The 13376-nt window shown below is 40.9% G+C and overlaps 1 protein-coding gene across 4 annotated transcripts in view; it reads right to left on the bottom strand.

Annotated features, from left to right (window-relative positions):
* LOC126418526 (mucin-19-like) overlaps positions 1–13376 on the bottom strand; it is a 542230-nt gene that overhangs the window by 368016 nt on the left and 160838 nt on the right. Inside the window, exon 2 of one of the 4 annotated variants that reach the window (XM_050085330.1) lies at positions 7153–7189. The exons of the other annotated variants lie outside the window; for them this stretch is intronic. Coding sequence (XP_049941287.1) covers positions 7153–7189 — 37 coding nt within the window. The remainder of the gene's footprint in view (positions 1–7152; positions 7190–13376) is intronic. 4 annotated transcript variants of the gene reach the window in all.

Genomic DNA, 13376 nt, shown 5'->3' with positions numbered 1-13376 from the left:
CTTAATTAAATATTGATAACTGATCGAACAAATGCTCTTCGTATAGCTCCTAGTGTCAAGCAATCCTGTTATTGAGCTTCCGCGGGGACGAAAAACCCACCGAATGAATCTTAATGCATGCGATTTCAGTCTTTCTCGGCGTATTCCACTGATGAATTCTTCTCGAGTTATCAGCCTTGTGGTAGCATCGTCTTGTCGCAACGTTTCAATGAGTTTCGTACCCATCATCTTCTAACCCGAGAAGAATTCATCAATCATAATGTATTTTCAACAGCTTTAGGAGTAACCTCTGGCTTTACCTAGAAACACACCTGCTTAGTTTACATTACTACAGTATTTGATCAAAACGATCTGGACATATACACGGAGTGTCAAGACTCGCCTTTACGACAGCTGTAATTCTGGCGAGGTCACTTTCAATTAGATGTCTGAATGTCTGCACAGGAATGGCTGCTCATTTTTCTCAGAAGTCGACTCAGAGGAGGCAGTGATGTTCAATGCTGAGATCTGGAGCGAAGTCTACGCTCGACGCTCTAATTCATCCCAAAAGTGTTCCATTGAGCTCACGTCGGGACTCTGGACAGGACAGCCCATTTCAGGAGTCTCATATCCACAAACCATTACCTCACAGATGTTGCTTTATGACAGAATGCACTGCCATGTTAATACGATCATCGTCTCCGAACTATTCCTCTCCTCCATATAGTATACAAGGCTGTTAAATGTTTTGACATCCTTCGCATTTAGAGTTTTCTTAAGCGCAGAAAGGGGCCCACAAAATAACACAAAAAACATCCCCATACCATAAAACTACTTCGTCTTACTTCACAGCTGGCACTACGTTTAACAGGTACAGTTCTCACGGCATTCGCCAAACCCAAACCTTTTATTCGGATTGCCACAGGATATAGCGTGATTCGTTACAGCAAATTAGCCGTTTCCTGTAATCCATCGTCGAGTGGCGTCGTTAAAGCGTCACTCACAGCAGGCTAGGAAAATCTGCGGTTTATGAGGAGCTGCTCGACCATCGTACTCCATTCATTAACTTCCTACGCACTGTCACTGTGCTAGCTGGACTGCTGGGAGCACTTTGAAACACTAGTGGTCCCGGCGATTTCATGCGTTTTTTTTTTTTTGTTTTTTTTTTGCAGAGCCCTCCGCAACGTGAGTTTTACAGTCGACTTGGGCAGCTTGAGAAGGGTTGAAATGTCCCTGATGGATCTGTTACTCGGCTGGCATCTAATGAATAATCCACGTTCGCAGTCACTGGACTCTCCTGACAGACCCATTCTGCTGTTACTGCTTCCCCACTGACAACGCAGTAGTCCCACCACCTTTTACTGACCGATCCGCCTCTCGTGACATCTAGTTGTCAATTGCCCATTACCTAGACCTGTTTAGGTACGTTTTACAGGATGTACATTCGTGACAGCTTTTGAATTAAACATTTATCACATGGATTCGTCTCCAATGGGAAAAAACACATAGGAGTTTAAGTCGAGAACGAGGAAGCTAATCAGCAATGGCGTTGTTACGGGAGTTGCCCAGCATTCCCCTGAAACGATTTTTGGAAATCAGAAAAAAATTTGAGTGCCAGGATAGGATTTTCAAACCACTTTTGTTCACTCCCTTGTTGTAGCTACAGCGAGACCAATGAAGAGCTAGAACTGCGTCTATATCTACACTCCGCAAGCCACCTCATGATGAGAGGCGGATGGGACTTTCGGTACTACTGTCACTTTGGTTGGTTAGTTGATTGATTGATTCGATCGAGGAGACCAAACAGCGAAGTCATGGGTCCATCGGATTAGGGAATGATGGGGAAGGAAGTCGGCCGTGCGCTTTCAAAGGAACCATCCCGGCATTTGCCTGAAGCGATTTTGGGCAACCACGGAAGCGCTAAATCAGGATGGCCGGACGCAGCTTCTTCCGAATGCGAGTCCAGTGCGCTACCTATAACTTTCTGTTCCTTCAGTCGTGAATGCCGCGCGGAAGGAACTACTGTTGATAAACCCCCATAACGGCTCGAATGTCTCATTTTACGTCCAGAATTCTTCAGAAAATGTGTGTAGGAGAGGTAAATATGTTGCTTGAATATTCTTCGAACGTTCGCTCTCGAAAATTTAATAGTAAACCACACCGCAACGCACAATTCTTTTGTAGCGTTTGTCACTGGACCTGAGACGCTCTCGTGTTTGCTTAATGAGCCCGTACCGAAACGCAATGGTCTTCTCTATCGATTGCACCTGGTAAGACTCTAGATGAATAGGCAAGTATATCATTAAGTAATCACGCCGAGAAAATGTGAGAGACCACAATGCCTACATCGGTGTACTGTATTTCCTGAAGATTTTCTCAATCAATGTTTGGCTTCTGCCTTTCCTGAGATTAACTTTAAGTGGTCGTTCCGCTTTAAATTGTTACCTACGCATACCTCAGATATTTAATGGACGGGACTGCTTCCAGCGACTCTTCACAGTATTTGCAATACGTTCATTTGTTTACGGTGAGGAACAACTGACAATCCCCATTAAGCACTGTTCTTCCGCAGGTCTCCCTGCATTTGGCTACAGTTCTCAAACATTGCGACGTATCTATATACAACAGCATGTTCAGGGGCAAGAGAGGTTTAAAGAACGATTCTTAATGCGGTCTATATGTGACTGGAATAGGGATGTGCCCCAATACCGATACAATGGGAAGTATTCTCTGCCATTACTTCGAAGTGGTTTGCGGACTATGAAGGTAGATAGAACTGCACTGCGGTACCTACACGCTGTAAAATTTAATCGATGGCATGCATAGCAGAGTGAAGTATCAGATATCCGAAAACTTACCAGTGGCCACAAGCAGGACCGGAATATGTTAGGAATGGGAACAGGGCGCTAGCGCCAAGGAATGCCAATCTGGCCAGGCTTCACCGATCTGCAGCTGCTCCACAATGATGTATCTTCCGGCATACAATGCAAATACCGTGTCGCAACACGGCACTCGTGACCGCTTCCGTCCATTGTGCGCGCCCGCGGCACGAGAAACGCGCTGCCTACCCCTAGAGGCGCATACCGCCGCAATGGCACTGCCGTTAGTCCCGGTAGAGTCAACAGCGTTATGAAAGTGATCTCGGTACTCCGAATGGGAAAGTTTCTGTCACCTCTTTCTCGACTCTGCTCGGCCTCGTGATGAGGCTGGCAAGACCAATTTCAAAAACCGAAGCTTATCGCTCAAGCGAACATGACTGACACCTGCCATCACGATGGTTTTAAGGGGACCACACCCTGCCTATCTAACCTATGTTAATTCAGGCAAGTATTTGCCCCAAAAAACTATTTGATGCAGGCCCTTAATATTTTTACTGTATGTTACATGATGCTAATAGAGTCAACTGTACTAAAATCTACTGTATCCATTTTATAGTTTTTACGAAATACTTGTTTAAGTGTATTAACAAAAAATATTAAGTTTTCTCTGCAGAAAATATTTTTGTGAACTTCCTAATGGGGGAATATTAATGAATGTAGTCAAGAGGTGGCTTTTTATGTTATGCAGAGTCTCTGAAAATTTCATTCATTTATATATGACAGTTTCTGATATAATGGGGCATATGTACTGAAAATTTTAGTTTGCGGGAAATTGCCTTTAAAGAAAAAAACTTTTGAAATTTGTTACTAACCGTCAGAACTGTCCTGCTGCGTATGATGGCCCTTCTTTGGCCTCTAGCAGGTCTTCCGGCTTCTTTTTCACCTTCTTGGATGTTTGTCTTACTTTCTCAGCCATATTCGATGCAGACCTGTCTGTATCGGCTATCCTCATTTTATCGCAATGTTGCAACCCAGTGATCATATTTTCACCAGGCTTAATTCCCAGCTTTTTCAGTAACCAACACTTCCTCATATTACCACAATTGAATGTAATAACAGCATCATGAACTTTTAGTTTCATTGTATGCATACCTACAAATACAGTTTTAGGAAGGTGGTTCCAAATAATGCTGTTGAAACATTTATTTGGGTTCTGTGTCTGTCCAGGCAGACATTTCTTTAGAAGGTCAGGAAGGGACAAGTCTCTGAAAATAGGTTTAATTGTTGTAATAACAGCAGCAGGAAGAGCATGCTGGTGAAAATAAGATTCTCCAGTTGCCTGAGCCCTATTGTATTTGCACCACAAATTTTCTCCTGATGGACACAATACGTGACATGGCTTATCAGCAGTAGAGGGCTTATGGAAGAATATGGCCCAAACTTCTCTCTCCATTGCCTGCAGATTTTCTTTACTTCTCCTAACTGCCTGCCATAGTATACCTGCAAGTTTTCTTTAACAACTACTCGCATCACACTTTAAATAAAACTAACCGCGTGTTTGAAAGCGTGTTATTTACAAACAGCAGAAACAAAATAATACCAACCGTTGCATTCCAAGGATAGCCACCACAAAAAAAAAACCTAACGTGCAATGTAAGGGATATAAAAGATCTAAAATATATGCAGAAATGTGGGTGACAGGAAAGTGGACGTGGCACGTAAATACTCGTGGTAGGAAAATGCTCTGTAAATGCTCAAAAAAAAAAAATTTTTTTTCAGCAAATCCTTTCCCGAGTACTTACATAAAACCTAAATCTATCAAAATATGATGAAAACCGAAAATCGATTTTTTTCGATTTGAACCACGGTGTGGTCCCCTTAAGGGCGCCAGACTGCTCTGTAATCTGCACCCTCACACAGAATGAGACGAGTGTTATTAAAGTCGACTAAAACAAGCACTAAAAACTAACAAGGGCGCAAACTATCATACAGGAAAAATGGTAAGAATAATTAGCAAACTAATTTATTACGCCTTGTTTTTATCCAGTGCTGCAGGGTACAATACGATACAATTCCTTAGGGCCACCTAAAAATGCAATTAACGTATTTAAATTACAAAACAAGACACTGAGGACAACATGCAGCAAGGTACCCAGAGCTCATTCTCAACTTAGCTTCAGGGAACTAGCCATTATGACTACTATAATAATGTATCATACAGTGTGTAATTCACATCAAACACAACTTCAGTAAATAACAACCGTATGTCACGTTCTGTAGCTACAGTACCAAAACAAGCATGATATAGGTTATTTATTAAATAATCAAACCGGAAATCGAATTTTTATAATTTGTTTATATTTATGGGCAAGTACCAGTGTGGCAAAACAGTTCGACCACTCAAAAATTCCACGTAATTTTAATCCATTAAAGGTAAGGCGAATTTCAGGCTGGGTCGTGTGGCTCATTCGATAGCGTTAGACAATGGTAATGGGTGTCCATTGGATTGCCGGTTCCAATCTTTTATTTCGTTTTGTTTTTTAGATCAATTCGAACGCCTACATCACTTGAGTATAAAATTCGTCAATTATATGCTAACTAACACATATTTATTTATAATTTTTTTTATTAAAGATGCATGTCGTCTTATTTCTAACCACATATAAGACGCGTTGAAATAGCTATCTTTTATTTTCCTAAAACAATGTTAACAAACAGTGTTTACATTTTCAAAAATGCCAATTTGAAAATAACTTTTTATTTTATAAAATTTAAAAAATCTTTATTAGAAATCTTTTATAAATATTGATAATTAAGAATTTATAATGAAGTCTTCTCAGGTTATAGCTTCGCGTGAAGATGACTAGAAGGAAACTTGTCGAAACGTTGCCGCAGAATGACGCGATAACCGGAGAATACTTCCATCATCGAAATTCGCAGAGAAAGCCTGATTCTCATATTACGAATTTGTGTTTGCGAAGCACGTAATATGTAATTACGAATAAGACATTCATTTTTCATAAGAAAATAATTGAACGTGTTAATCAGCATATAATTCACGAGTTTTATATTTAAATGATGTAGGTATTCGAACTGAAAGAAAAAATAAAACGAAAAAAAAAGACCATAGCAAGATTCGAACCAACAATCCAATTAATACCGTATTACCTGTCCACAACACAACCCAGTGAGCCACAAGGCCTCGTGTGAAATTTGCCTTAACTTTGGTGAATTAAAGTTCCTTGAACTGCTTTGGCACACTGATATTTGACTTATGAACTTCATTTATCATAAATATAAAATAATCTGCAAAATTCCGACTGCCGGGTAGTCTCCGTGAGAGTCACTTGGGGTCTTGAGGCCCTATTGGATTGATATGTGGTTAATATTCCACATTTTTAGCTGCCAAAATAAGAACATAAATATGACCCTCCTTCAAATGGAAACAATGTTTTCTTCCTTTACAATGGCGGTCGATGAAAGTACAGCCACAATGCTCATTCAGTATTCACGTGAGCTTTCTAATATCTGCGAGACCCATATAATGTCATAAACGTGTTACAAATATGAACTTATCGTTCATATGACATCCTCACAAATAAAATAGTTAACTGCACATCAATGTTCACCCTCTTAACTGTCGTTTGGTGCAGACATAGCTTTCTCTTCGACCGACCTTGAATTATTACACGGATACTTCACATATTATTCAAATATTGTAAATATATATGGAGGTGATCCATACTGGGCCCATCACAGAAAACCCCAGTTTCCACAGCCAGTATGTCTATATTACCTGTTCCGAAGATCAGTGGAACTCATGTACAATTTTTTCATACGGAAGCTGTACCGTTCGTTCTTTCACTAATTAATATTCCAATAGGGTAAGAATGAATGAAACCATCCAAAAGAGTGGCAGAGTTGCTGAAACCAGCGACAGTGCGAATAATAAACTTGAAAAAGTATGATTGCGTAAATAAACAATTATTCGTTGTTTATTATGGTCACGTGTAGGCACTGTGTACTATACATACGACTAGTTATGGTACCTATAAAAAAATATACAACCTTTCATGGATTGGACCTCGATAAATCTTATTTCGATGCAATGGAATTAGATCAGTATTTGTCATGCATTGATGTTATCGGCTCATCTAATCAAAACTTTTCTACCATGTTATTTTATAGAATTTTGGTATTAGATTTCTACATTGCCATACATACTTCCTTGTAAATACTTACACACTTTAGATTCATTCAACAGTTATACAATTTTCTTAACATAAACGCCCGACAAAAACAAAAAAAATGTTTCTCTGTGAACCAATTACTTTTCATGAGTTTTAACACTTACATTTCCGTTGACGTTATAGCTACCACCTCGGACGTACCTGCAAAAGACAAAACAGCATGTGTGAAACGTCACTGCACCTCCTAATTATAGGTTGAGATTGACTGCAAGTACCAACGTTTACCTGAACGTTGCTGTAATTATTTTATTTGTGTGTACGTATGAAAAGCTTTTTTCAGGAAATGTGCAAACGTCTATTCGCAGTATAAAATTCGTACATCTCGTGAAGATAGGAAAATGAGCATACGGTAGGACCCTCAACATCGCGTCGTATTATCGACCGTTGTTTTGGTACTCCGAACAAGCTACGCACACACGGTCTTCAGAAAAAAAGTTACACATGTCGTCCCACGCGAGGAACATTGTGCAACAGGAGTGGCACTTTCTCAGAAGACAGTAAATGTTGTCAGTTTCCTGCAGAGAAAGTTCCGGAATGGATAAGATTCATCATAGTGTGGGGATGAAATGGTGTGGCAACTGGAGAAGTACTCCGAAGTTGAAGTACGCGGGGCAGTATGCTATTTGTTGGCAAAACGTCTATACTGCTCACATATTCTGCATTAACTTCTGGATACATACGGACCAAATGCAATATCACGATCAGCTGTGGAGAAACGGTGCCAACAATCTGACCAAGGCCGCACAAACTTGCATGATCCTGATCGGGAAGGAAGGCATCGACATCGACCGCAGAGGCAGGCGATATCCAGCCAATCGACGAAGAATATTTTCTAACGATGAGGATGTTCAGACAGCGGTTCTCTGTTATTGAGGAGGCGATTTCTAGTGTCAAGAACTGAAAAACTGGAGGAAGTTCCGACCGTTGTTTACAGAGACTGGAGGACTATGTTGACAAATAGTGGTATGCGTTTGTGTTACTCAAACATAGTGCAGAATTCAATACAAGTTACTTTGCATGCCATAATAATGTGTAATTTGTATAAGACAAAAAGTACCACCACAGCTGTATCTTGAGAATGTCTTCATTGTAACACCCGACTAGTTTCGGCGGTACTTAACCAACATCCTCAGGCCCCATCATTGCCAACAGAGTATTTGATTTCCTTGGCGCATTTACCGTGGGATCCTTGCCACTAGCGCATGTGGTCTAGCTTTCATCAGAGGTCTATACTCCACATCGTGCAGTCTCCAATGCCAATGGGCATAAAGATATTCTCAAGATACAGTTGTGGTGGTACTTTTTCTCATATATATCATCAGTTGAAGTCCCTCGACCATGCAATAACATGAACATCCATAAAATGTATAAATTACTTCTTTAAATTTGTAGCCGGCCAGAGTGGCCGAGCGGTTAAAGGCGCTACAGTCTGGAACCGCACGACCGCTACGGTCGCAGGTTCGAATCCTGCCTCGGGCATGGATGTGTATGATGTCCTTAGGTTGGTTAGGTTTAAGTAGTTCTAAGTTCTAGGGGACTGATGACCACAGCAGTTGAGTCCCATAGTGCTCAGAGCCATTTGAACCATTTTTTAAATGGGACCAAACTGCTGAGGTCATCGGTCCCTAACAAACTAACTTAAGCTAAGGACCACACACACACACACACACACACACACACACACACACACACACACACCCGCGCGCCCCTGCGACGCAAGGTATGCCAATACGTGCTCTGCCATTTTCAATGTCAGTACATCGCTCATATAGACCGTTCAAAAGTATCGACGGTTATGTCATCATGTTTCATAGATTCATTAACAATCTGAATTCGGTACCGGGAATGAACTTGGACAAGGTTTTGAAGTGAGGTTTGAAAGGACATTTCGCTTTTATGCGATGTCACAGCTCAGACGTTGAATTTTGTTTATTATTGTAGGATAAGATGGGATTGCCTCCACTACTTTTAACTTTAGTGTAGCACTTTATCGTACAGCCGACACTGTGTTTTATTATATTATGCTACAGCAACATTGTGAAATGGGTTCCCAGTAAGCAGAAGAGAAATTGTTCCGGAAAACACATCAAATTTGGAGTTATGGAGCATTTCTGTTTTTCCTTTTTTGGTTACAAATGCTTAATCATCTTACAATTTTCGGGATCTAAAATATTGTTCGCACCTAATTCTCTACGAAATGGCACTAGTGCTAGAATTTCATATTGCGACTACAAAAAAAAGCAAAACGGATTACAGATCTTCGTAATCTGCTTATCTGCAATTGGAAACTGTTATAAATGGTTGTATATTTATCAAATTGGCTGGTAGCACATTTCCACAATATCGGATTTATCTGGCACTTATCTTACAAATGTACAGAAGTCGTCGTCATCGCCTTTAGTATTACGAGTGGTTTCATGCAGCTCTCCATGCTGGTCTTTTTTTGTGCAAGACATTTCATCTCTGCTAATGCAAACTCCATTAATTTCAACCTATTTACTGTACTCATCCCTCTACTATATCTCTCCCCCCCCCCCCCCCCCCACACACACACACACTACCTTCCATTACCAAATTGACGATTTCTTGATATCTTAGGATGTGTGTCACCAACAGATTGCTATTCTGACTCAGTTTGTCAAAAAATTGAGTTCTCCCCACTCAGTACTTCGTCATTAGTTATTCGATCTATGCCAATGATCTTTAGTATTCTTCTGTAGCGCCACATTTCCAAAGCTCCAATTCTCTTCATATCTACACTGGTTATCGCGTATGTTTCACTTCCGGACAGATACCAACGCGTTCCAACATTTAATTTATATTCCATGTTAACAATACTCTCTTCAGACATCCTTTTCTTGCTATCGGCAGTCTGCATTTTATATCCTCTCTACTTCGATCATCGACGACTGTTTTGTTGCCCAAAACGCAAAACTGTTCAGACTGCTTTCAGTGAGATATTTTAACCTATCAGCGTCACCTGCTTTATTTCGACGATATTCAATAATCCATCGTGCTTGTTTTGCTTTTATTTGTGTTCATCTCATAATCTCTTTTGATGGCACTATCCATTCCGTTCGACACGTTCTCCAAATCCTTCGCCATGCCTGACAGAATTACAATGTCATCGGCAAACCTCAAAGTTTTAATTCCTTATATCTGAATTTGAATTGTCGTACCAAGCTTTTCCTTTTTTTCCCTTTTCTGCTTGCTCAAGGTACAGATTGAAATCATCGAGGATAGGCTATAAATGTGTACCATTTCCTCCTCAATTACAGCTTCCCTTGACTCTTCTAACGGCAGTCTTGTTTGTGTACAAGTTGTCTGATTATCATTTGCGCCCTGTATTTTATCACTGCTACCTAGTTTTTAAGTGTTATAAAAGTAAGTTTACACTTCTTAACCTACTTTCTCTGGCAAGTCTGCGCTGTCTGGCGTGTTCTAGCATTTCTCCAGAACCTAAACAGATCTTCCGTGATACATTAAATTATTCGCAATTGCGAATATGGACAACCAGCAGCTATATAACGGAATGACGGACAGGGACTCGAACCCGGATTTATCGGAGCGGTCGCCTTACCTTTTGGCAATCCGTGCGCGGCTCACGGACAGACCCCAACTTCCACACGTCGTCAACCAAGCGTCTACAATCTATGTTCTTACATCCACTATCTTCCGTGAGACGGCTTCTTCGGGTTTTTCCACTCTTCCGTAAATTATTCATTTCAGTATTTTGCAACCATGGCTTATTAAACTATATATACCTATCAGCATATTTTTCTTTAGAAAATACATTATTACATTCTTGGGGCTAAGAAATGAAAGAGGAAGCCGCCTGATAGAATTTTGCACAGAGCACAACTTAATCATAGCTAACACTTGGTTCAAGAATCATAAAAGAAGGTTGTATACATGGAAGAAGCCTGGAGATATTAAAAGGTATCAGATAGATTACATAATGGTAAGACAAAGATTTAGGAACCAGGTTTTAAATTGTAAGACATTTACAGGGGCAGATGTGGACTCTGACCACAATCTATTGGTTATGAACAGTAGATTAAAACTGAAGAAACTGCAAAAAGGTGGAAATTTAAGGAGATGGGACCTGGATAAACTGAAAGAACCAGAGGTTGTACAGAGTTTCAGGGAGAGCATAAGGGGACAATTGACAGGAATGGGGGAAAGAAATACAATAGAAGAAGAATAGGTAGCTCTGAGAGATGAAGTAGTGAAGGCAGCAGAGGATCAAGTAGGTAAAAAGACGAGGGCTAGTAGAAATCCTTGGGTAACAGAAGAAATACTGAATTTAATTGATTAAAGGAGAAAATATAAAATTGCAGTAAATGAAGCAGGCAAAAAGGAATACAAACGTCTCAAAAATGAGATCGACAGGAAGTGCAAAATGACTAAGCAGGCATGGCTAGAGGTCAAATGTAAGGATGTAGAGGGTTATCTCACTAGGGCTAAGATAGATACTGCCTACAGGAAAATTAAAGAGACCTTTGGAGAAAAGAGAATCACTTGTATGAATATGAAGAGTTCAGATGGAAACCCAGTTCTAAGCGAAGTAGGGAAAGCAGAAAGGTGGAAGGAGTATACAGAGGGTCTATACAAGGGCGATGTACTTGAGGGCAATATTATGGAAATGGAAGAGGATGTAGATGAAGATGAAATGGGAGATACGATACTGCGTGAAGAGTTTGACAGAGCACTGAAAGACCTGACTCAAAACAAGGCCCCGGGAGTAGACAATATTCCATTAGAACTACTGACGGCCTTGGGAGAACGAGTCCCGACAAAACTCTACCATCTGGTGAGCAAGATGTATGAGACAGGCGAAATACCATCAGATTTCAAGAAGAATATAATAATTCCAATCGCAAAGAACGCAAGTGTTGACGGATGTGAAAATTACCGAACAATCAGTTTAATAAGTCACGGATGCAAAATACTAACGCGTATTCTCTACAGACGAATGGAAAAACTGGTAGAAGCTGACCTCGGGGAAGATCAGTTTGGATTCCGTAGAAATATTGGAACACGTGAGGCAATACTGACCCTACGGCTTATCTTAAAAGCTAGATTAAGGAAAGGCAAACCTACGTTTCTAGCATTTGTAGACTTGGAGAAAGCTTTTGACAATGTTGACTGGAGTACTCTCTTTCATATTCTGAAGGTGGCAGGGGTAAAATACAGGGAGCGAAAGGCTATTTACAGTTTTTACAGAAACCAGATGGCAGTTATAAGAGTCGAGGGACACGAAAGGGAAGCAGTAGTTGGGAAGGGAGTGACAGGGTTGTAGCCTTTCCCCGATGTTATTCAATCTGTACAGGGCTATTACAAATGATTGAAGTGATTTCATAAATTCACTGTAGGTCCATTCATTGACGTATGGTCACGACACACTACAGATACGTAGAAAAACTCATAAAGTTTTGTTCGGCTGAAGCCGCACATCAGGTTTCTGCCGTCAGAGCGCTCGGGAGCGCAGTGAGACAAAATGGCGACAGGAGCCGAGAAAGCGTATGTCGTGCTTGAAATGCACTCACATCAGTCAGTCATAACAGTGCAACGACACTTCAGGACGAAGTTCAAAAAAGATCCACCAACTGCTAACTCCATTAGGCGATGGTATGCGCAGTTTAAAGCTTCTGGATGCCTCTGTAAGGGGAAATCAACGGGTCGGCCTGCAGTGAGCGAAGAAACGGTTGAACGCGTGCGGGCAAGTTTCACGCGCAGCCCGCGGAAAATTGGCTCATGCCAGAACTGGAGACCGACAGCGCCGACTTCATCTTTCAACAGAATGGTGCTCCACCGCACTTCCATCATGATGTTCGGCATTTCTTAAACAGGAGATTGGAAAACCGATGGATCGGTCGTTGTGGAGATCATGATCAGCAATTCATGTCATGGCCTCCACGCTCTCCCGACTTAACCGCATGCGATTTCTTTCTGTGGGGTTATGTGAAAGATTCAGTGTTTAAACCTCCTCTACCAAGAAACGTGCCAGAACCGCGAGCTCGCATCAACGATGCTTTCGAACTCATCGATGGGGACATGCTGCGCCGAGTGTGGGAGGAACTTGATTATCGGCTCGATGTCTGCCGAATCACTAAAGGGGCACATATCGAACATTTGTGAATGCCTAAAAAAACTTTGAGTTTTTGTATGTGTGTGCAAAGCATTGTGAAAATATCTAAAATAATAAAGTTATTGTAGAGCTGTGAAATCGCTTCAATCATTTGTAATAACCCTGTATATTGAGCAAGCAGTAAAGGAAACAAAAGAAAAATTCGGAGTAGGTATTAAAGTCCATGGAGAAGAAATA

Source organism: Schistocerca serialis, chromosome 9 (genome assembly GCF_023864345.2).
Source record: "Schistocerca serialis cubense isolate TAMUIC-IGC-003099 chromosome 9, iqSchSeri2.2, whole genome shotgun sequence".
Taxonomy (NCBI): domain Eukaryota; kingdom Metazoa; phylum Arthropoda; class Insecta; order Orthoptera; family Acrididae; genus Schistocerca; species Schistocerca serialis.
The sequence above is the reverse complement of the archived record's forward strand: the minus strand, read 5'-3'. Positions and strand labels throughout refer to the sequence as shown.